At 42.4% G+C, this 24,614-nt stretch overlaps 2 protein-coding genes and 1 non-coding gene across 6 annotated transcripts in view; 2 read left to right on the forward strand and 1 right to left on the reverse strand.

Moving 5' to 3' along the window:
* Positions 1 to 15,680, reverse strand: part of WDHD1 (WD repeat and HMG-box DNA binding protein 1) — a 29,116-nt gene extending 13,436 nt beyond the window's left edge. Inside the window, exons 1-13 of one of the 2 annotated variants that reach the window (XM_072338888.1) lie at positions 15,488 to 15,680; positions 15,058 to 15,146; positions 14,147 to 14,258; positions 11,397 to 11,548; positions 10,120 to 10,231; positions 9,740 to 9,790; positions 7,471 to 7,566; positions 5,662 to 5,754; positions 4,701 to 4,807; positions 2,191 to 2,326; positions 1,488 to 1,683; positions 1,085 to 1,281; positions 302 to 486 (exon numbers count right to left, since the gene is read on the reverse strand). In XM_072338888.1, coding sequence (XP_072194989.1) covers positions 302 to 486; positions 1,085 to 1,281; positions 1,488 to 1,683; positions 2,191 to 2,326; positions 4,701 to 4,807; positions 5,662 to 5,754; positions 7,471 to 7,566; positions 9,740 to 9,790; positions 10,120 to 10,231; positions 11,397 to 11,548; positions 14,147 to 14,258; positions 15,058 to 15,134 — 1,514 coding nt within the window. In that variant the 5' untranslated portion in view covers positions 15,135 to 15,146; positions 15,488 to 15,680. Of the gene's footprint in view, positions 1 to 301; positions 487 to 1,084; positions 1,282 to 1,487; positions 1,684 to 2,190; positions 2,327 to 4,700; positions 4,808 to 5,661; positions 5,755 to 7,470; positions 7,567 to 9,739; positions 9,791 to 10,119; positions 10,232 to 11,396; positions 11,549 to 14,146; positions 14,259 to 15,057; positions 15,147 to 15,482 lie in introns of both variants that reach the window. The other variant, XM_072338887.1, reaches the window with a different exon arrangement.
* On the forward strand, positions 3,456 to 3,527 carry TRNAG-UCC (transfer RNA glycine (anticodon UCC)). Its single transcript has one exon. It is a non-coding gene; the product is annotated as a tRNA-Gly (tRNA).
* SOCS4 (suppressor of cytokine signaling 4) lies at positions 15,594 to 23,700 on the forward strand. Of its 3 annotated transcripts, none has more exons than XM_072338890.1 (3): positions 15,628 to 15,732; positions 21,357 to 21,439; positions 21,883 to 23,700. In XM_072338890.1, the coding sequence occupies exon 3, from the start codon at positions 21,981 to 21,983 to the stop codon at positions 23,283 to 23,285; it is 1,305 nt and encodes a 434-aa protein (XP_072194991.1). In that variant the 5' UTR covers positions 15,628 to 15,732; positions 21,357 to 21,439; positions 21,883 to 21,980; the 3' UTR covers positions 23,286 to 23,700. The 3 variants fall into 3 exon arrangements, with proteins under 3 accessions (XP_072194990.1, XP_072194991.1, XP_072194992.1); XM_072338891.1 differs by lacking the exon at positions 15,628 to 15,732 and adding an exon at positions 19,123 to 19,152; XM_072338889.1 differs by lacking the exon at positions 21,357 to 21,439 and having other exon boundaries at positions 15,594 to 15,732.
* Positions 23,701 to 24,614: the final 914 nt, after the last annotated feature.

The raw sequence follows: 24,614 nt of genomic DNA on the forward strand, positions 1-24,614 counted from the left end.
TTGTTCAGGTTTACAATTTCCTTTGAGCTAGCAATGCATGCGCTTTCTAGTAAATATGTATTTGGGAAAAAGGAAAAAAAAAGGATTTGGAGAGAATCCACAGGAAACAAAATGCATCCTTAAGTATCTTGAAGATTGCACATGAGTGGAGGTGAAAAATCCTCCCCAAAAGTGGCCCTATAGATAAAAGAGCAAGATCACAAGCTAAAAACCTCAAATAAAGTGATCAAAGCTGAGTTATATGAAACATAGTAAGTGTCATTCCATACTATGAGTTTGACAGAGCAAAGCCATGTCTTACCTTGCGAGTTCCTCTGTACTCTCACAGGCTAGCAAAATAGCTTCAGTAGAGAGGGCAGCCATTGTGTGATTCAGGGAGTTAGGCAGGTGCATGGCATGATGTATGGAGGTATCATGAAATTCTACATCAATAGCGTTGTCTTGTTCATCGTTGTAACAGCGAATGATACCAACGGAATTCCAAACCTATTAAAAAGAAATAATAAAATCATCTATCATATTGACTGCCTTCAAACAGCCTACTGTAAGATAACCACTGCTAGGTGGGAAAGGGGAGGAAGGCTAAAAAGCTACATAGACAGGTCCTGTAGTTTCTAAAACAGCTCAATTATGTCAAAAAACAGTTTTGTTCTCATCACTTAGGCATATTTCTCCTTACAAAATAAAACATCAGCAACTTGCAGTTATAAAGAAATAATGAACGACAAATGTACAAGTCTTAAAAGCACAAAAATATCCACAAATTCTGACTAAAAAGGAAGTTCAAAACAGACTCATTTGATTTCCGCAGCAGAGCTACAAAATGCATTGCTGTCTTGGAGCCAAATATTTACTTCTACATCAAAAGCAACCAAAACATAAGGCATAAAACTCCGCAGTCTGCATTAACAGAAAGCCTGTTTTTTCTCATTAGCTTCACACTGTGAAGCATTACAGGAAAGAAAAGAACAAAACCACAACATACAAATGTATATTTGGGAAAGATCAGATTAAGCTTGAGCTAAACCAGGACAATATTAAGAAAGCAACTACATCTACATAACCACACAGAAGTGAGATTTACCATGAACCGATGCATGAGATGTACAGGAGTGGAACCAGGCTGGAAGGGCTTTTGCCTGGGGGTTGGCCTTGGCCCATCATAGAAAGGTTGTTGCGTAGATGACATTGGCAAAGCTTTAAAGCCACCAATCTGATCATCATCATCATCCTCCTCCTCCTTTTCAAGTAGATTGGAATTAGCTTTTATCATTCCAATATCTAAAAGTTTAAAACACATACATATATGTTGATATCTTCCAAGTATTATTCGTGCAGAAGAAAATAGGTAAAAATATTAAAACAGTGAAAATTTGTCTGGAAAAATAGGACAGAATGTATGTTAATAGATGATGCCAAGAAAGGATGCTAAGAAACTGTTTCAATAACAGCGCTACAGAGCTTTGGAAAATCGGTTTATTCTGTACCTAATGAGTTATCATCATCATCAACGATTGCCTGTCTTGGATGGCCTGACGTTGGCTTAAGGTCATCATCATCACCATGATCTTCATTAGCTCCAGTGTTTGGGGAAGATTGTGGTTCAATCATATCTCCATTTAAATAGTCATCATCATCTCCGTCAAAGAGATCTTCATAGTCTTTTGTAACAGTATTGGCAGCCTAAAACCATGTAATCAATTATAATTAATTATCAGTTGATAACTATTAACTATTTTTATTATTATTAGCAATTCTAATTCCTTCCAGTATATAAAGGAGGCCTATGGAAAATCTGGAGATGGACTCTATCAGAGTGTAGTGATATGACAAGGGGTAATGGTTTCAAACTAACAGAAGGTAGATATAGATTAGATAGTAGGAATAAATGCTTAATTACGAGGCCGACAAGGCCCTGGCACTGCTGCCAGAGCTGTGGGTGCCCCATTCCTGGAGGTGCTCAAGGCCATGCTGGATGGGGTCCCGGGCAAACTGAGCCCAGGAACAAGACAGTCTGGTCCTTTTCAAACCAAACCATTCTGTGATTCTATGATTAAATCTTTTGAATACAGAATTCAAGCAATGAATTCGTGCACGAGAGGGAGCTTTCAACACTCAGTGGAGAACGTTTCATGCAGTTTGATGACTTAAACTATCACTTGAATGTAAGAAATAATCGGTGCTGATTACCTTGTTGTTTGGTTTCTTTCCAACACCGATATCTTCCCACAATCCCAGATTTCCTTCAGTATCTGTATAAGCTATTTGCTCATATTTGGGATGCCATGCCAGTCCGCAAACTGAATAACTTTTCTCATGCTTCATTCTAAAAAGAACATGAAAATTTCCTATTTTTATTAAGACTCTCAGAGAAAAACACCTTCAGGTTATTGTAAGCACTGGTAATACTGGTGAAAATAACATAAATATATATAGACACAGGTAATATACTAATAAGTTACCTTTGGAATAAATAGCTACCCTAAAAATTACAGCAGATCTTCCTGTTCTGTGGAGGAAATTATTTAAGCTTTAAAATCAATCAGAATCACATTCATAAAACAACAGCTTCCTGATGCTTGCAGAATACAAAGTAATTCCCCAGCAGACAACATGTTCCAGAACCATCCAGTTATAAAAAGAACATTCAGCTGTCTCTCTTGTACCGAATTGATGATTTAGTCCTTTATCTTCTCCTCCCTTTATTCTCACAAAACAATCCAGCCATGAATTATTTACATGATGTCTTTAAAGCCTTACATATGTGCTAGAGTAACAATCATGTTTCTGACTCAAGATATTCAGACAGATAAAGCCTCCCTTCTGTTCCTCACTGTAACTAACCAAGATAAAGTTCTATTTGTCCATTTTCCGCCTACAGATTGAGGATGGCTGACTTACTGACATGTCAGTATTTCTCCTTTAGTTGCATCTTACTGCCATCAATCTTGAACTTTGTAACGTGACGATCTGTTTCCATCAAAACTATTCTTTAATCAATGAGATTAAAACATAATAAGAAAAAAATACTGCCTTTGAAATGCTTCCAGATTCTTTTAGCTATGCACAGTATGCACGGTAGGGGAAGGCAAAGCAATGCCACTTTCCTACCTGACAGACATCAGTGGAAGCTGCTTCCTGGCAGAACATAGGAATGACGTGGCAGCCCTTGAATACCCATCAGCACATGAAATTAGGTATTAGCATGCCTCACCCATATTGCATAAGGAAAGAGCCCTCCTCTTGCTCCCTTGTTCAAGCCTAGCCTGAACAGCGACCCTGTATCACAGCAGGGACCAGCCAGAGCTGACACTACTCTTCTGACCTGTACTTGCTTGTGCTCTCGCTCTCCCCTGATGTGCTTGCAGAGAACCTCTATAAGATCAGATTGATGGGATTTTTTTAGTTTAAGCCTTTATTTTGCTGCCTCCTGGAGTTCTGGGTAGCACAGCACAGCGTTGGTGGTATAGTGGTGAGCATAGCTGCCTTCCAAGCAGTTGACCCGGGTTCGATTCCCGGCCAACGCAAGTTGCATTTTGGGTTTTGGAACCCTCAGAACCCTGAGTTGGATGACTGTGACCTGTAGTAACAATAAAATCCCAGCCAATCCCAAATTTGTCTGGATTCGCTGCTCTACCTAATGCATATAAGACTATGGGACTCAATGGGATTCATCCCAGGGGTACTCAGAGAGCTGGCTGATGTCAGCCTGAGACCTCTCTCAATTACTTTTCAATGGTGTTGAAAATCTGGAGAGGTCCCAGAAGCTGGCAGATGTCCCAGTTTTAAAGAAGCACAAAAAAAGGAGACCCTGGTAATGACAGGACTGTCAGTCTCACTCCAGTGCCTGGTTAAATAATGGAGATTATTCTGGGAGTTATTGAAAAACACTTGAAAGACAATGTAGTCATCGGTCACAGCCAACATGGACTTAAAGGGGAAAGTACTGCTTAATATAATTAATTTCCCTTCATGAAAAGGTTGTTTACCTAGTTGACAAATGGAAGCCAATAGATGTGATCTTTATGGATTTAAGCAAAGTTTTTGATACTGTTTCTCACAGTATCCTGAAGAAATGCCCAACATACAGCTAGACAAGTACAACACACAAAGGGTGAACAATGGCTCAGACTCAAAGGGTTATAGTACCTCTCTTCATTGTTTTTTACAAATGATCTGGACACACTCAAATGCAGAGCAGCTAAGTTTGTGCATGATACTAAATTAGGAGGAGCTGTGGACTGGGATCTCTGCTTTCTGGTGACGGCAATGAGACCTAAGGGAACAGCATGGAGCTGCATCAGGGGAGGGTCAGGTAGAGGTTAGGGAAAGGTTCTCCACCAGCGAGTGGTGGACATGGAACAGGCTGCCCAGGACAGTGGGAATGGCCCCAAGCTGCTGGAGCTCAAGGAGCATTTGGACAATGCACTCAGACATAGGGTGATTTTGGATGGTGCCGTGTGGAGGCAGAGAGCTGGGACTTAATGATCCCTGTGGGTCCCTTCCAACAAGTGATACCCTGTGATTGTACAGTTTGCAATGGAACTTTAGCAGAAAGCTTACTGTTTTACCCTGTAAATCTCAATTAGACTTTTCAATAGAGTTCTCAATTTGCACAAATAAGTTTTATGGAAGAGATATAACAGTTCTATTTTAACAACAAGTATGAATTTAGGGGATTGTGGAACAGCACTACATACCTCTCTATGCACTCTCGGGTTTCCACCTTCCACACCACTATACTCCCATTCACACTTCCAGCTGCCAGGTACTGCCCACAGGGAGACCACACCACAACATTCAAGGGCTAGGAAAAAGGGAAAAATATAGGGAGGAAAAGTATTACCAATGCACACGAAGCATTCATATTCTGAAGCATAAAATGGACATTCTAGAAGAAAAAAAATATATATCTCTAGCAAACGACATCCAGCTTCCCAAACTAGAACTGCCTTCAGAAAGTTCCCAGCAAAACCATCCTTTTCTTAACTTCTGTCACAACAAACCACATCAAACAAACCACAGCTTAGACATTTAGACAGAAACAGAGTAGGTTTTGCAAACTCAATGTTGAACATACTTAATACATACTCAATACATACTTTATACATACTTTAATAAACACATTTTCATAAATTAAAATCAACTTCTGCATTGCGTATCTTAATAACAGGCCAGCTGGAGTATGTTTTCAAGTCAGTGAAAAGAATTAACACATAGCCTCCATACACCTACACTACAAAAGTAATTCTCTTTCACCCAAATAAATAATGAAGTCAAAAGTCAGATGCCGCAGTTAAATTTAATCATTAAGTTGAAGTTAATCTACATCACAGAGATATAATTTGTTAAGAAATACTCAGCCTTTTCCCCAAAATGTTATGTTTAGAAGAACTTTAGAGAACAGATATTCTTCAGGTTCACTCAGTGACTCATCAGTTGACATTAGAAATCTTGAGGGCTACTCTAAGGGAAATAGAACCAGAGCCACATAGACAAGTTTGACACTCATCTAATATCTCTTGCCTTCATTTCCAACATCAAGTTAACAGGATCAGAAACAAAAGAGGGAAGGGAAAAAAATACTATGCAGAAGGTAAATTTCTAGCAAGACACTTAAGAGTATGGAAGATTTAGCAAGCAGCTGTTTTATGTGCCTACCTGTGTGATGGAAGTATCTGATAGATCAACTTGATTATCCCAGGTTTCTCTTTTGTATAGTTTAACAACTTTATCTACAGGAATTGCCAGCAGCTGTTGAAAGGAAACAAGAATTAGGCAGCTTAGAACAAGTTATCTTCCAAGAAAAACATTCTTCCAAAAAGCAGAGCTTCTTCATTCAAAAGTATTACAGTAGGGTCTGCCTACATATCCAGCAGTTCCTTTAGCATCCTAGTAATGCCAACTGAGAAAGTAAAGAATGCTGAAATAATCTTGAATTACAAGGTTCTTTAATGGTTTCCATATGCAATACAGCAAAGAATGTTTGTTTTTATTTTAATCTTCATTTATTTCTGGCAGAAAACAGATGACAGCTGCAACATAAGCTTCTAAGTTCTTATTTATGTAACAGCTAAGAAACAGGCATAAATAAATTTCAGTGCTCTGAGCGCAAGTCTTATGTTCTCCCTTTTTCTTTCCTCCCCATACCTCTTTTTATCAGATTAATTTCTCTATAAATCTCATTTTGAACAGCTAATTCCTGAAATAGTTCATTTGGTATTTTGCAAACCTGCACAGCAGTTACTGCCTGCTTACTTCATAGGATTTGTGTGTTAGTTGTTTAGTTTGCTTTTGTCTTAAAGAGATTTCTAGTGATCTGCTTTATAATAGGAGTGAAGTAGCTGACTACATTTGGTGTGTCTGTGTGAAGAATTCATGTAAACATTAAAGTGTGTGTTTTTATGCAATACGTGTACAAAGTAACCTGTGCTTTAAGTGACATGCTGTCTCCCACAGAAGAGTTATCCATAATGCTTGGTATTTCAGAGAGTGGACAAGCACAGACAAAGCTCACAAAAGGCTACGTTGGAGAAACAGAGGATTATTCAAGCCAGAACTGTGAGAAACCACTGGAAAATACTCTTCAGACCCTACACGCTAGAATGACTAGAATGCCAATAGTTTGGCAGAACCTATTATTCACCCTTCCAGACATCAGGCAAAAACAGAATCCACCAAGCAATTTTTCCCAAATTACCACCTTTTGCTCAATTCTCTGTCCTTTACTTGAAGTACAGTGTGGCATGTCTCATTTCATACAGGTTTAAATCTATCTGCTCTTCTCTCCTTTGTGTTACCAGCTGGGGCAGATGTGCTCTAGGTTATATGATGAGACATCTACACAGCTATGCAAACTTCCCTCCTCCAGCACTCTGTGGTAAGTGATCTGTACACGGTGCTCTTGCATCAGTACAGGTACAATGCACTGGATATATAGTATGTATTATTGTCAGCACTACCTTTACCCACAGCAGCACTAACTCTGTTCTTCAGTTGAAAAGAATCATAGAACAATTTGGGTTGGAAGGGACCATAAAGATCACCCAGTTCCAACCTTCCTACCATAGGCAGGGATACCTTCCACTGAGTCAGCTGACAGAACAGTTGACTACTGAGGTGACATTTGCAGAGCAAGGTTACTAACTGACAAAATTTACCAAGAGAAAGACTGAATTCCTTTGACGCTCAGTTGTGAACGATTAGGTCATTTCCCTCATGCACAATGTTCCTTCCTACTCAGCACAACATGTTTAACATTGTTTTGGGCTGACAGATGGACTACTGCCAAACACAGTCTGGCACTTCAGCAAGCAAACACTTCCAAGTTTTTGTTTTTCCTATAAGTGAACCTCACCCCAAATATTTTCCTTACTCTCTGGAGCTGGAATTTGGACTTGCCTGGATTGAGTTCTGCTGTACAAAGAGAAACAAAGGATTAAGATGTGGCTACAACAATCTGCCGCTTACCTTGCCACTGCCAGGTTGCCAGGCAAGCCTGCATATCGATTTAGCATTTATCACATCATTACATTTCTGCAGCAGTAGCCAGTTTGTCACACATGTCTGAAAACAAAATATTCAAAAGTGAGTTCTGCAGTTCTGTGAAAATCTACTGTATTTTAAAAGCCCTTAAAGGAAAAGTGTGGAAAAAGCTAGAAGGAAAAAAACCATAATTTTTACAACTGAAATAAGCTCTTTCATACAAGTACCTACTCCTTAATCTATATATCCAAAAACACTGAAAAATACTTTGCCAATGTAGGCCTGAAAATATTTAACTACAATGCAACTACTTACAAGTTAAGATTACAGCAAAAGTAGTTTTAATGAAGTACAGCACAAAAGAGCTCATGCATTTAGGTTACAAAGAGAGAAATCTGGCCAAACTGCTCTTGTCAAATCCAGACTGACTGTAGCAAGGTGCAGCCTGAATCTTACAAAAGCAATGTAAAGATGAATGAATTGCTAAGTTCTCCTATTACAGCACAGATGACATACATTACTGCCACAGCCCCAGGACACAGTTAGCCTAAGTGCCCCACAAGGCACCCACTGTCAGTCTGAAATTCACATTAGAAGTATGTCTTTGTTTGAAAAAGCAGCAATTGCATGAGCAAAGCACATTCCCAAGTATACTTACAGGAATAATTCAGCATGGATACTTAGTCCAGTCAATAATGGCATTCAGCAAAAATAATCCCACGTGTATCTGCAGAACTGCTTTGTTACAGTGCTCACTTGAAACCTTCTTCTCAAGCTCCCTAGAGTACAAGGCCAGCAGAGGCAGTTGGCTCATAAATCTTATTTCTTATGTGCCCCAAACTATTTGGCACAAATATTGCTAAGCTAAGCCCAAAGACTGTATTTCTTAAAAAATATGTTCTCCAATCTGTGATTTACATCTCTCTTTTGTGAGAAATTGCTGTGAAGTTTGCAGTGGTTTGGTTTTTTTTTTGCTGCTGTTTTTTGTTTCTAAAGAATGGCATACCGAGCTCCCTCTCCATAGCCTTGTATTCACTCTAACGTGGCCTCATCTCCACAAATAGAAAAGACTGAAACACAGTAAGTTGTACCTTGAGTCCTTGGCAAACTAAGTTTGTGTGCCATAAGCAGAGAGCAAGAGAGATGAAAGCACCACTGCGCACAAAGACCCCTACCAAAGAAAAATGGGCATCATCCCACTGAACACAGAATCACAGAATCATAGAATTGCTCAGGTGGGAAAAGACCTTAAAGATCATTGAGTCCAACCACAACATAACTATACTACCTGCTAACAACCCCCTGCTAAATCATGTCCCTGAGCACCACCATCCAAACAGTTTTTAAACACATCCAGGGATGCTGACTCAACCACCTCCCTGTGGAGCCTATTCCAGTGCTTAACAACCCTTTCCGTAAAGAAGTTTGTCCTGATATCAAACCTAAACCTCCCCTGGTGCAACTTGAGGCCATTTCCTCTCATCCTGTCACCTGTCAGCAGTGAGAAGAGACAAAGGCATGTGAAATTCAAACCCCTTCCTAAACCCAAGTTAAAGAAGTCACTAGTCAGTCTGAAAATTGATCAGTAATTCACAGAAAGCTCATGAAAGGTAAATGAAAACAAAACACACCTAGACAACAGTTCATTAACATTAAGTTTACTCCTTAACCCTGAAAGCAACAGGTGATATTCTGAAACATTAGTATCCCTGCCCACGGCAGGGGAGTAGGGACTAGATGATATTTAAGGCCCTTTCCAACCCAAACAATTCCATGACTCTTTAATTCTAAGAAAAATAGGAATCTGGTGTTGTTACCTTTGCACAGGGGGTTATTTTTGAACATGCTGAGGACAAAATACACAATGTTGACCAATTAAGAAAGATGGACAGAAACAAAAACAAATCAGGGATTCCACAGGATAACAGACCAGAGTCCAGGCAGCATTTCATGCTCCGGCTTGGAATTTGTCCCAGAAATAGATAAAAGCATTCTAAAAAGTACAGTCAAATTTCTTACTAAAAAAACCCTACAAGTCTCCTTTCAGGTGTTTTAGAGTATAGCAACTCTTTTATATGCATACAAACTTCCCTACATAAACAGTTCTTGTAAATACTGTCAGCTGTTACTGATAACATATAGAAAGATAGGAAGCATTTATTCCAGCAGGGTTATTTCAGTCCAGTTCTTTTTGCTGTCTGTGAAATCCCTGCTTTCCTATGAAACACTCAACTCAGAAAGGAATGCCTTTTACCTGATCTTCCACTTTCCATACTCGGACAGAACCATCGCAGCTCGCTGATGCCTATGGAAGACAGTTTTGCAAATGAACTAAAGACACTGAGAAACGAATGCAATGAAATTAAAAAATCTTATAACCAACAATAGAGATATAAAATGCATAAGCACTTTTAAAATGGAAGTTTCCTTGTTTAAACTGTCTTGAGACTTAAAACTTTCTGTCAAATCATCTTGGTAATTCCAAGTAGTTTCAGTAGTTAACTGAAATGAAGATTTATGTGTCCACTCACTGTTGATTTTATTTATTTGTTTTACTCAAAAATACTTATGTTTTCTTTTTTCTCCTCATGGGGAAAAGGAAATTCAAGGTAGAAAGTAAACAAGTATTTTTACCAGATAAATATCCATGGGGTCAAAAGACAGGCTTAAAACAGGAGCATCATGTCCTCGGAACGTTTGCTGCTTGCTGCTATCAGCCACCTCCACAACTTTGACCATGAAGTCGCTGTAGATTACAATGGCACAGAGATAAAAGCATTAACGTCGGTATCACTGGTGACAGAGTATTTGTTTACAGTAATCAACATTAAATTGGACACTAGTTATCTGCTGGGAAGTACGACCCAAAGGAGACGAATCTCAAGGTTTGTTATAATAAGAGCAAAGACAGATTATCTTCATCAAAAGACGATTTTTGTTAAGCAGTTATTCTTAGCTGTACTCCCCTATGCCACAGCTGTCAACCTCCTGCATTGTGTTACAGACGACCTCATCAAGGGGTGAGCTCAGTTTTACAGCATCTTGTCTCTCATGCGAGGGCCCTGACCAGGCTGTCAAAGTACTGATTTTGGAGTGAAAGTTTTTAGAAGCGGAAGGAATTTGCTGTCTGCTTTATCTCTCTAATCAAAGTCATATCCTGGGGCAGAGCTGTTCCCTCACAAATGAGCACTGGCAAAGAGCCCAAGTTCATGATCATGTCAGATTTGGAGATTAGAGCAGTTACTGTCCCCAGCTGTCCAGTCAACCACTTTTGGGGGAACTGGCATGTCTGCTCTGCAGCTGCCAGACTTTACAGCCCAGCATATTGATCCAAACTGCTATCTAGATCACACTTACAGGAGGCAGGCAGCAGATGTGACATTCAGCCCCCTCTGCTGCATGGATGGAGGACAAATTCCAACAGAGAAGCAAGCAGGCAGTCTGGGTTAGCTACAGTATCTAAAAAGCTCATCAGATCAGAACTCAGCCAGCTTCTGCATATGTGCATACATTTGCCACATTACAGTGCTGAAGAGACAGGACGTTATCTTTAGCACACAGTAACAAAATCCTTGATGCTGCAGTGAGATCCATATGGGCGAACACTTGTGCTTTCGCATTATAGGACTGAAAGCTGAAAACATTCAAAGCTCCTCGAGAGAAGGAATTATTTCACAACACCACGCTTCCTCTTAAAACTCTTTAGTGGATCAAATACCTCCCAGAGAATTGCTGCTTAACAGTTCTTTTCATTCCTTCCCCCACTGCTACCGGCCCTGGAACACATTATGCACACCTTTAAAACCCTCTGAGGTATGTGGATTAATAATCCCATTGATAAAAATCACCATGTGAGGAAGTTGCCACACTATGAATGACAGCAATGCCTTTCCTCATGATGCACACATTACCTAGATCCAGCAGCAATTTTGGTACCATCACTATTAAAGACAACGTGGTTTGCGTTCATGGTAAAACGTGTAAGGATGCCATCTGGAGCTCCATCAGGAAACGTGTGTATCTGAACAGTGTTGTTTGATACTGCTGTGATCAATCTGCCATTCTAAAAAAAAGAAAGAGGAAAAAACAAACAAACAAACAACATAAAACGTACTGGTTAAAACATATTGATGCCCAAGGAGCCAAAGAATTGAGCTGATGTTCCCAGTATTTGGGCAGATTAACTTTAGTAGTTCCAAAAGACACATGACAGCAAGACTAGTGGGGGAAATACTCTTTCACCTTGTATTTCTTCCATAAAAAAACAATGTAGCACAATAACTTTAATACTTTATCACATTAACCCGACTACTTAAAAACTAATACAATGATTCTTTTTGTTTCAGTACTGTAGAGATACACTCCAGTTGTTTCAGTAGGCTTAAAATCCATGATGTCACCTATATGGCAATTTACTCCATCACAACCTTCCCAACTTCTGCATTCACTATAATAACAGATACTCTGAAAAGTCACTAATGAATTTTAAAGAACTGTCCGCTCTTCTTCAGTTGGATAGAAAAATATACGTCCTTTTAAATAGGCAAAAGAGCTCCTAGAACAGGAAGGATCTTGCACCCTGCTCAGATCAATATGCTCCATCGTCAGGAGAGGGCACCCTTGGACCAAACTTGACAGTTAAATGCCACTAAGGAAAGATGAGAAGTTCATGAGCTTTGTCCTTTTCAGAAACAGAAGGCAGACGTCTGCTGAAAAATCATTTCAGATTAAAATTGATTGCAAAACAAAGAAATAATTATCCTATGCTTGGAACAGTAGCACGTCTTCACGAAGTGACAATATTATTCCTCCCTTGCATGCAGCCATAAGTTTGTGCAGTGCACTGAGAAATGCTCTATTTCTTTCTTATTTTTAAAGTAGCTTGAAGTTATAGTAAAAATTCTGAAGAAAAAGAAAGCAGCAGCCAGTGCTAAATAACCCGAGGAAATAAGAAAAACAAGAGATCGGGGCTAAAAGTCCTTTCCAGTAAACTAAGAACACGACTGTTCCCATTCACATCCAAAAATTACAAGCAAGACGTTTCCCTACTGTATTCATTCCTCATTTGCACAACTGCTGGCACTGCTTTGCTCAGTGAACGCACTCAAAATCCCCTCCCTTTGTGTGTGAAACTGGAAGTAATTTGATGGAAACCAACAGGAGAGCACACTAAAAAGCAATGAGTATTGGGGAATACACACAAGTTGTGTTAAAAGGAAGATACAAGGAATACAAAAAACAGAGCTGTTTTAAGGCAGTGATTCTGAATATGTTCTCAACTCATTAGCTTTGAAATCATGTTTGTATGAATCCCCATTTATTTCATGTTAGACTCCCCTTCAAAATCACAAAGAGTTGAAAACCAATTCTCAATCCTCCTTTATCCCTGCAAAGTTTATTTTACGACACCTGAAGAACAGTTGGAGACTTATAGAGTTCCTCTCTGTCATAAAGACAACATTTCAGACCTTCTGTTACCAATGTAATATAATTGCACACAAAGGAATTCCTGTGAGAATTCTCAAGCTAAATACATGAACAAGGATATTAGGAAGAATTATACGCTATTACACAAATTTACAAAGGTAATTTATTTACCTTCTTATTCACTATCAGTTTCTAGATACACTACAAGGAACTGCCTTAACACTGAAACAAACAGAGCAGGCCATGCTTCAAACAGCAGAACAAGGCAGTCACGTGACAGAAATGCTTACAATCTGTATTTTCTTAATGACTATTAAAGACAAACCTTGTTCTCCTCCGACCTGGAAGGGAGGGGAAGGGACAGAGAGGAACAATATGTCTGAAGCACATTCTGGTCTAGTATCAATTTTGAGAGCTAAATATCAACTAATTATTAAAAGAAAAATAGTATTATCAAAGCATTAACAGACACTGACTCAAGAAAGTAATGTTTTAATTAAAATATATTATTATTCCTTGGACCTTAAAACAGAGACACACAAAAGAACCCCCTGGCTTTCTATTTTCATATACCCTTCAACACGAGTGTGGAGCCTCTGAGATGGGATGGGCAGAAGAGCAGGAATCAGCTGCACCATTTATTGCTGGGAAAACCTTTTGTGACTGACACTGTGAGAAAATACTGAAACAGTCCACAAAGTTCACTGAATAATTGGTTTAATCTGCTTGGGTTGTTTTTGAAAAAGGAGATCAAAGTTAGAAATAATTATACCTGACTGTGAGGGGGAAAAATAACACTACAGAAATTCAGTATAATAAATAATCCCTCTACAAGCCTACACGGCGAAAAATGATTTGGTAGAAGCACTCTTGTTCACATACAGTACTTCATTTGGCTAAAATACTCAACAATTCCAGAGGCTTTCTGAAAAGTGTTTGTTTTCAATGTTGCTTAAATGTTTCCATTTACACAAAGATACCGTGTGGTTGTAAGCTCAGATTGAAACAAAACCTGCCACTGATTAAGCCCCATACAGTGCTGTCTTCCATGTATTGATGTGAAGGCAAATAGACTGAAATGTGCTGCACACACACAACATTACTCTTGCCTTTCTCCATATATTATCTGAATGTATGTGTTAATGTTACTTAAGACCCCAGCAGTATCTCAACAGACACGTTATGTATCAACAATCAGCCTGCCACAATTTAACAGCTCTGTAAATTACCATACCTTCAGAGCGCAGGAATAAGCCTTCTCTCCAACATTAATGGACTTCGGATCATCATCATCCAGGTTTTCCCAAATCCGAACATCTCCATCACTGCCGCAAGTTACGATGCAGCTGTTCAAAGACACAGGATTTGAACCAAACGAATATTTGGGGGTTGCTTTTGTATTTTTTTTGATTGAAACACAATACATATCATTCATTGAACACAAATCTGGTAGCACAACACATTGCTGGTGTCACTAATAACCCGCTAGGCCTGGCACTCATAAGCTTTATTCAATCCATTCTTACCAGGATCTAGATGGAATCTTTCAGAGGACTGATTTCACTGCCAGCTGAGCGCTTCATTGCTTCTTAAGCCTTTGAAAACTTACCTTACAGCTTAGGGCAAAACTAAGAGTGGTGTTACCACACACTTGACCGAAGTTTAACGAGCTTAACATGTTTCAGACCTACAGTACCCACAAAAATATTAACATGGTGTTCCACTGTCAAGTTTGCTGGAGCTAGCTATAGTTTTGATTTCTTACAGCATATGCAAACATATTTTCTTCCAAGCTACATTTAGAGTCTATGAAATCACTTTTGTAGAAGTGAATACATAGAGGATCTTATACACGTGTCTTTAGGGGTCGGCCTCTTTTCCCAGGTAGCCAGTGATAGGATGAGAAGTAATGGCCTTAAGTTGCACCAGGGAAGAGTCAGGTTGGATATTAGGAATCATTCCCTTTCTTACAGCCTTACAGTCCCCCTTTAGATACCCAAAGGCCACTCTCAGGTCTCCCCAGGGCCTTCCCTTCTCCAGGCTGCACAGCCCCAGCTCTCAACCCATCCCTGCAGGGAGGTGTCCCATCGCTTAAGTCACTTCTTGATGATATTTTCCCCTTCTCTCTAGGATCGGGGCACTTACCTGCCACTGTCATCGAAGCACACATCCGTGTGTCCCTCCGTGTGTCCGTACCGCATCGGCTTTTGTTCTGACGGCATTTCTGTTCTTCCCTGTTAAACAAGAGCAGGAAATAACATCAATTTTTAAGAAAGATTTTAGAAAGAACCCCAGGTGCAGAATCCCACTCATGAAGACTGGAAGCACTCAGATTCCCACTGCCTCCCACGTATCCCAATAGGGCCGTAACCCAGCAGACACTCAACACCCCAAAACGGGGAGGAAAACAAGCCACGGTGGAAAAAGGAGGAAAACAGGCCCATGCGGGCTGTTCCTCCCCGCCCTCTCCGCCACCACAGCGGCGACCCCAGAGCCCGTGCGGCCCCTCAGGGGGTGGGCAAGGCGCTCCCCCCGCCCCAGGCCGGGCGCTGGGCCCAGGCCGCGCTCACCTCACCTCACGGCCCGCCGCCCCGTTCGAGCCTTCCCGCGCTCCCCGCCCGCTCCAGGGCCGGCCCCGCTCCGTCAGAGCTCCGTCAGGGCCCGGGGCGGAGCTGAGAGCGGCGGGGGCCGGGCCCGGCCGGCAGACAGCGGGATGGCGGCGGCGGGTGCGGCTGGGGCCGCTCGGCGGTGGTTGAGCTCCGGCAGGTGACGGGGCCGGGCCGGGGCTGACTCCTCACTGCTGCCGGGCGGCAGCGGCAGGTGAGCGCTGAGAGGGGTACGCGGGGTGCGGAGCCGAGCGCGACCGGCCTTCCTCCTCTTCTCCCTTCGCCTCTTCCTTGTGGGAAGACTTCTACCACAAAAAGCCCTGTCCGGAGTCAGGGCAGGCGGGCTGGGCTGGGGTCCATCTTCCCAACGTGAGGTGATGTGGGGGCTGTGGGTGAAAGCCTCAGCTTGAGGCTACGGCTACAAACCGCGTCCTGCCTGGTTTGCCTCGGTGAACGTGTGCCGAGTAGGGGCATCTTCATCCATCAGACCTGTCTGTACGGGGGGCGTGCGCCCAGTCCTCGCCCCTCCAGCTGTAGGACGGGGCTCTTGGGTCCCAGCGAGCTCGATCCCTGCGGAGGCGAAGCGTGACAGGGGGCTGCTGGCATCGCCGTGGGTCAGAGCCGTGTCCGGGTCGGTGTGCCGAGCTCCTGTAATTACAGCTGTCACTGTGCTGGAAGCAGGTAGCGATATGGCATTCAGTGTGTTTGTAGGCTGGATAATAAGAGCTAAGCATCTTTCCTGTATTTCTTAAAGGACGGGAGGTGTGAGAAGCTTGGCATACCTGAAATAAAGGGAAAATAAAACCCGAAAAGCAGTTCTCTGCTTTTCCTTGATGTAATTTTAATGTTTCTGGCCCAATTTATTCATGCTTCTAAGGCAAATTGCTTCCAGGCAGAGCCCTTTTATCTTCAGTTTTACTCTGTAGGGGAGTGATCAGTGCTGGGTGAGCAGAGGGATTTATTTGTGCTGGAAATGCGATCGGGCTCTTCATAGCACCGTGTCGCTACTTTCATGAATGAGTAAGGCAGCACTGCCAAGTGGGCATGCTTCTTTTTTGCCTTTATTTATTTATTTTTTTAATGAATATGCCCGGATTTCATTATTTAAACCCCGTGGCAGCTGTGTGAAGACATGTTTTCCATGGGTGTACCCTGACATATTGCAGTAAAGCGTGATTTCTGGAGAGGATAATGTGTGCTAGCACCGTGATTCTCACTGAACCACTTACCGGATGAGTGGGAAGACCAAGCTATTCTTACAGCAAGCTCCTGGGGCTGAGAGAAGCGTGTGCCAGCTGTATTATTATGCCTCTAATTATTTACTTGAGTTTGCAGAATGCCTCGTGCAGACTCCACCTGAAACATTTTATGCTGTGAGCTCAGCTTCATGCAGAGGTCCCAATTCACAGTCCAGAGGTGCTGCCATTCTCTGTCATTCCTGGGAAAGCTTTTGGGGCCTGTAGGTTTGAAGGTTGCTTGGCCAAGGGAATGGGGCACCCTGGCTCTGTCCCATCGGAAGTGGCGAGGCATCAAGGTTAGCCTTTAAATCCGGTTGGAAATTAAAGCAGCTGGCTTTATGGGGAGGTGTAGGCGGCTGGGAGGGCAGGCAGTGGCAGGGTGGGAGCGTGCTGCTCACCTGCAGGGTTTCTGGGTGGAGCACGAGCAAGGTGTTGGTCATGGGCCATAAAGCTGTTCCTGATTTAGTGCTCGAGAGGCTGCTGAGCGCTGTGCCCGGCTCTCCTGCAGCCCATACACAAGGTGCCTTGAAAGCAGCAGGTCTGAACCTTCCAAGCCTCTTCCTCATCTCAGGTATGAATAAAAGAGCCCTGCTTTGGGGTTGAGGGAGGTGTGGCTGTATGCCCTGTAGTTCTGGGTATATACAGACTCTGTGGGGACTGGGTATATTTCCAGGCAATCACTTCTGTCATTCTGCATTACCAGCTGTGTCTTTAAACAGTAATTTCTGTTTTGTACGTGTGATAATTTCTTGAATCTGTTGAAAGCTGGAGTTGAGCTCCATCCCACAGTCAGGTATTTTGGATGCCGTATTGTAGATCGAAATAAACGCATTCAAAACGGAGACAAATAAGTAAAGAGGAATTGAAACTCGCCGTTACTCTTAATAGGTTGGGCTTTTTTCCATACGAAGTCAATAACAGCTCAACTTCAGTGGAAGGTCAGGTTTTAAAATGCGGTCTCGCAGCCAAAATGTAATTGGGTGAAAGTAATGAAAACAGCATGTGACCAGTGAGAGATCCTCTGAAATGACTTCTATGCACGTTGTAATAAATGGGAGCTGTTTTTCCCTTTTGACTTCTTTGTCAGGCGTTTGTCAGAGAGGAAAATGAGAAGAAATATATATATATATATCAGGATTCATTGAATTTAATCTAGGAATCTTTTCTTTTATTAGAGTCACCATTCAGAGACCCCTTGGCTGTTCTATACAGGAACAGCAAACCTGCTCAGTGCTTTCTGCATGAAGGTCACACCTCCATCCTGGTGGTGTCCAGGACAGGCTCCCTCAGCACTGGAGGGCTGGAGGTTGGGCTGCAGGCAGCTTTTCAACCAGCACCCAGGAGACATTATGACATTCTCTTTCTTCTTTGTACAGTGACTGAAGCAGCTTCACAGAAAGGACTTGGAGGCTCTGAGTTTAAGGCAAGGGTCCAGTGGTGCAGGGCATAAATATCTAGTTAAAGCAAGTCAGTATTCATTGGAAGCGGGGGGAGGGAGAATTTGCCTACACTTAAGAGTTTTGATTCTGCTGTTGGAGTTATTGGGTGTTTTGCAGCAGATATAAATAGGCTTGTGTTGAAGCTGAAAATGCTTTATAACAGATAAGCACTGAGAATACATTTTACAGCTGGCTGGGAGGCCTGAAGTTTAGTGTCTGGGCATCGGCGCTGGAAGGAAAGAGCACCTGGAGGAGGCTGCTGCCCCATCCGCTCCAGAGCCTGCAGACAGAGCCAAATTGGCTCTTCATGTTCAGGGAGCTGTGCCCTGGTGAAAACAACAACAGAACCCACCCCGCTGCCTGTCCTCAGGGACTGCAAGCCACAGCAGTGTTGGATAACCTTGAACTGCAAGCCGGATCCCATGGCCCGATGTGAACTCTGTTTATCCCTGCATGTTGCTTTTGCTCTGCTGTTTGCTTAGAGACTCGAGCATCAGGTTTTTTTGTCAAATGCATCTGCTGCTGAGATGCCTGAGGTATCCCAGCTTCAAAGAAAGCTTTTGTAGGCAGAGGACTAATGGTATCTGTGTCATTCCCTACCATTGCTTGTCTCTTCACTTTTTGCAGAAGGAAAGATCTGACGTACGTAAGCTGCGCGGTGCACGACTTCTCCATTTAGCATTGCCTGTAGGGAAAAGTACACTCTGTGTTCCCTGGTTTTTATTCTCCCTTTCCCCTTCTGCTTTTTCAGTTGCATTCGGCCATTAATGGATATAGGTACAACGTTGTGTTTCCTCACAAGTGTGCAGTGCAGGGGGTGGTTGGTTTAGGTAGATGGCCTTAAGCAGTAATATAGCACTGAATGCATCACTGTCCTTTGTGTCTGTTTACCCAGAATATTTTTGGTCCCCATTTTACAGGCAGGGCTTTGAGTCAGAGATTGGGAAAAGTATGAAGGTTGGAACGCGAGGCAGAGGGATTTGGGTATTCCATGTGGGTGCTGGGGTGTGTGCTGAGTTACCCTTTACTCTTCTTCCACGAGGTCAGATTCAAACTTGGCTTTAGTGGGATGATGTCCTGTTTTCTTCACCCACTCTGCACTCTTTCCATGGGTGTCTGATGAATGATTACTTCTGTGACGTGGTGGGATTGTGCCTTGCTCCCAGCAGCCATCGGAGCCCTGGGAGCAGCTTTCTGTGCTGCTGGCTAATGGTGCATGTCTTACAGCATCATGTGCTATCGCTCCACTTTGGGTTGCAGGGTTCGGATACCACTGGGATGTGACGGAGGAAAAGTAGGAAGTAGAATGGGGCTTTGCAATTAAACACAGCAGCTTAGGCAGAGATGACACAAAACACCAAATTAATTTCAGTGGTAAGGCTGTGCTGTCACACTGGGGGATATCAGGCTTTTTCAGCACTTTTGGGGTTTTGTACATCTAAAAGTTTTTAATTAAAATCCCACATTCTGCATCTTTTTATTCCTTGTACGGTCGGAATGTGTGGGATGAGGTAAAGGTTTTAAACTCAATTACATACCATCATATCCTAATTATTAAGTACTTGACTTTGTACCTTAAATGCAGAGAAGCTTTACGTTGGATGTCAGGGGAAGTTCTTTACTGTGAGAGTGGTGAGGTGCTGGAACAGCTGCCCAGAGAGGCTGTGGATGCCCCGTCCATCCCTGGAGGTGTTCAAGGCCAGGTTGGATGGGGCCCTGGGCAGCCTGGGCTGGTATTCAATGTGGAGGTTGGTGGCCCTGCCTGTGGTGGGGGGTTGGAGCTTCATGATCCTTGAGGTCCCTTCCAACCCAAGCCATTCTGTGATCCTATGAAATGAGATCTCCCTTTCCAATTAAAAACCCATATATATAGTTAGTACAGATTATTACAGGCTGAATCTAGAATAGGTTTGAGGAGTGTTTTTTTTCAGTTGTGTAGAAAACTCAGTGCTCTACTCTGGATGAAAAATAGAGATATTACAGAGGCAGTCACTGAGCTTTGGTCTAAATAAAGGCAGTTTAAATCTCATTCATATGCAGCCATTCTTCCATCAGTATTACATCTGCAGAGTTTTCACTGAAAAGCGGTGTGTAAAACGTTGAGAGAAGAAAACAGGCTTTAATATTTGATGATTTGTAATTGCTGAAATGTGGACACATCCTCTGCTTTCACAACCACTGAGGGATCGTTCATCTAGCTGGCTCTAACACCAGGGTGTTATTTTTCTGTCCCACGTATTTGCAATGATTTCTCACTCTTACCCTCATTCCACATTTCTTCATCTCCTCTCATTGCTCCACCTTTCCCTCCCTTTTCCTCTCCACCCCCCCCCCCCCAGGTTTGTGGATTGTAAACAATGAACACAATGTCAAAAATTCTCAGCGAAAGTTCCATCTGGGTTGCATTTGCTCTGCAGATTGCATGTAAGCCTCTGGCACAGCAGGCTTTCTCTTTACTGAAAGCAGAGGCAAGACCTCAGCCTGCTCAGCCCCTGGGGGACTGCAGGGAGATTGTGTCATGCTGGCTAATCCTAATGATGAGAACGAATTGAATGGAGAGAGGAAGTGGATGCCCTTTTCTTTTCCTGCTTAATATTTACCACGTCAATTAGTTTAAAAAACCAACAGTGGACAGCAGGCTCCGAATCTCCTTTTGGTGCAAAGGCATCGTGGTATGTGATGGAAAGCAGTTCTGCATCCTGCCATGTCTCAGGAGGGTATGTCATACGCAGCATATTGCTGTCTGTGTTCCTTAAGAAAAGATCTCTGCTCTACTTTCAACTGAGCAATCAAAAGAGGAATTTTGGTTCTTCAAAGCGCAACATTCAAAAGATCTGTTATCTAGTTGAGAATTCATTGCACTTTTGAAAACAAAAGGGAATGAAATCAGCGACCGTGGGTCTCAAAGCAACAGTGATTTTAATAATGTAAACTTTCTTCTCTAATGAGTAATAAGCAGTTCCATCTTTCATGGCCTTTTAAAATTGCTTTTAGTAAGGGACTGGATTTGTTTTAATCCTGTTCAGTATGTAAAGCCCCAGATATTTCAATCCCTTGGGGGCTCAGTATTTTCCAGCTCCGTTTTAAAAGGCAAAGGAAAACAGCTTTCAGAAATTGACAGAATCTGTGACTGATGTAATTTATTTATTTTTTTTATCCAGAAAGTGACCCAAAAGTGTCAGTTAAGAAAAAGATCTCTGGCATCCCGCTCTGTGGATTAGCAGCAAACAGGCATATCATCTAGGTACAGTAGCTCTTTGTACTCTGACCTACTTGTTTCTGCTCTGCCTTATTTCTTCCTGAAAGGTTATTTGGAAGAGATGCAGAATTTGCTTGAGAAACAGCTAAAGCAGTGTCACCTGCCGTGTGAAGTGCTTCATCTTAAAACAGACCCTCGCAGAAGAGGATCGCCAGCACCTCCAACCTTCTGCTCTGCTGCATAGTCAGAATAGGGGCTCTGAAAATACATGGAATTGTTTATTCTGGAGGATGCTTTTTACAAGGGAGGATTAAGATCCTTGACTGGGATCAGGCCAGGATTTGTGGAGGGCTCTCAAGAATTCAGCTTGATCATTACTTGTAGGTGGCTAACAATTAATTGTCGCTGTTGTCATGCATACACAGGCATTCATCTTGTGTTGTGTGCGTGCAAAGCTGTTAACTTAGCTGTCTTCTCTTTGTCCTCAGATACTTTCAGAAAGTACCACAGAGAAGCTTCCTTGGGTAGAAAACCCTGCAAGAAAAAATCTACGCTTTCTGGAAACTTGGGGAGCAGAGCTATTGAAATGGCAGAAAATAAGGACAATAATACTAAAAATGCAGATGTGAGACCTAAGAGCAGCCGGAGCAGAAGTGCAGACAGGAAGGATGGTTATGTCTGGAGTGGAAAGAAGCTTTCCTGGTCAAAAAAGACTGAGCGCTGTTCTGACCCTGAGACAGCAAACGCCGCAGGAAGGTCAGGGCCTAATTTAAGGAGCCAGGAGAGAAAGTATAGCTGCTCCTCTATCGAGCTGGATCTAGATCGTTCGTGTGGACACAGGTTTTTAGGCCGGTCTCTCAAACAAAAATTGCAAGATGCTGTGGGTCAATGCTTCCCCATAAAGAATTGTACCAGCCGGCACGCGTCGGGACTTCAATCGAAGAGAAAAATTCATATCAGTGAATTAATGTTGGATAAGTGTCCTTTTCCTCCACGTTCAGAGCTTGCTTTTCGGTGGCACTTGATTAAAAGGCATACAGCCCCTATAAACCAAAAAGCAGAAGACTGGATAATTGCTGACTTATCCCAGAATGAGGAAAAGGAGGAGGGCCTACGAGACAGTGAGATAGAGTCTGATCCCTCGTCAGCTCCCTCCCCATCCTCTGACCTTACTGATGGCACTCCCTCCAGGAGGGACTCAGAGCCAGTGGCAGGGAAGGTGGTAAGGAGCAGTAAAGATGACAGCGATATGGACTCTGACGATGAAGTTATAACACTGTGCACAAGCTCTAGAAAAAGAAACAAGCCCAAATGGGAAACTGATGATGAGCTGCTGCGGATGGAAACGCCTCCAAAATACCATACACAGATTGATTATGTGCACTGCCTAGTCCCAGACCTCCTTCAGATCAACAACAACCCCTGTTACTGGGGGGTCATGGATAAGTATGCAGCCGAAGCACTGCTGGAAGGAAAGCCAGAGGGAACGTTTTTGTTACGAGATTCTGCCCAAGAAGACTATTTGTTTTCTGTGAGCTTCAGGCGCTACAGCCGTTCTCTCCACGCACGGATAGAGCAATGGAATCATAACTTCAGCTTTGATGCCCACGATCCTTGTGTCTTCCACTCTCCTGACATCACAGGACTCTTAGAGCACTATAAGGATCCGAGCTCCTGTATGTTCTTTGAACCGCTCTTGTCCACTCCGCTGAACAGGACTTTCCCTTTCTCTCTTCAGCATATATGTAGAACAGTTATTTGTAACTGTACAACTTACGATGGTATTGATGCACTTCCTATTCCTCCGTCAGTGAAGCTGTATCTGAAGGAATATCACTATAAATCGAAAGTTAGAGTACTCAGGATCGATGTGCCAGAGCAGCAAAGCTAGAAGATATTTTTGTGACAGAATGAGATTGTCTCTAAACAGATGAATTGTGTGTCCGGTCTTTCCTCCCTTTGAGTTTCTTTTTAATGGCAGTTTGATGTTTTTCTTCCTTTTTTTTCTGCAGATCATTTACAACCCAAACTAGCCTTTGCCTAAGGCTTTCTTATCCAAATGTACTTTGAGTCTTCCCAGCTCTCTTTTAGAAACGATATTCATTGTGGGCTTTTGGTACTGCTCCTAAACTAGTTTTATGGAATTCCAGGTAGGCTTTCTGGTATTTCTATAGATGGGTAGTCTTTAGATCGAAAAACCTTAAAAATTGGTTTTGAACTTGATCCGTCTTTTATATTGTATTTCCATCTGTTGCTGACATGTTTGAAATAATGCACTGTTACCTAAAGACTGACTCATCTGTATTTTCTGCATTTCTTTTGAACCAAGTCTCTAGTCTTGTATGTATGCCCGTATTTAATACAGTAATTTCATCAATCTATTTCTAACATTACTATTCCTAGCAAAATGAGGTTTGAAAGAGGATATGATCTTGCTATAAATACATCAGGGACTGAACACCCATCAGGGAGGGGGAGAAACAATTCAAGCTGAGGTCAACACTCGGTACAGGAACAAACTCCTTTGCTATAGGAGCTGCTGCTTCTGAAATGATAAAGCACAGGGTTGGAGGGGGAGAAAGAAGATATTTCCTTGAGGACCTTGTGGTGTTTATGGGTATTAAACTATTTGATCTTGAGTAGTTGGTCCTGAGGTGGTGATGGACAGTCAGACCTGCTGCTGCATGATTGGTTTAATGTGTGGAAAAGATCTTATCTAAAATGGGCAATTACTCATAAAATATATATGCAGGATATAAGTGGGAGCACGCAGCACAGTGCAGTCCTACTCCTGGCTTGCAGACTAAGGGCTACAGGAGCATAAGCAATATTTCTCTTTGAATATCTCCATTTCACCTCGTGCAGCACGCCAAATTTACAAGCATCAGATCCACCCTGGAAGCTGGCTGCTGAGTTACCAAGGAAGCTTTGCAGTACAGCACCATTGGGGACCTGCTTTCCTGCCCATGCTGCCCCTGCGCAAGAATACCTTTTCCCCTGAACTGCTGCCACTGTGATGTAAATAGATTTCCAGGGACATCTGCTTAGAGACCAGCCAGTTTGTTTTCACTGTGTTTTAAACAGGTTTCGAACCAAAGTCTCCAGGGAGAAAATGCAAACACATCAATCTATCACATTGCACATGGATGAATGCGCTGCAGGACGAACTCTCAGCTGCTATAAATCAGCATGGCTTTATTGATGCACTTAGAACAGTTTA

The sequence above is a fragment of the Excalfactoria chinensis genome, chromosome 5 (assembly GCF_039878825.1).
Source record: "Excalfactoria chinensis isolate bCotChi1 chromosome 5, bCotChi1.hap2, whole genome shotgun sequence".
NCBI lineage: Eukaryota > Metazoa > Chordata > Aves > Galliformes > Phasianidae > Excalfactoria > Excalfactoria chinensis.

What these genes read in the sequence shown, in the direction of transcription:
- SOCS4 (XM_072338889.1), top strand. Translation starts at nt 21,981, where the DNA reads ATGGCAGAAAATAAGGACAATAATACTAAAAATGCAGATGTGAGACCT.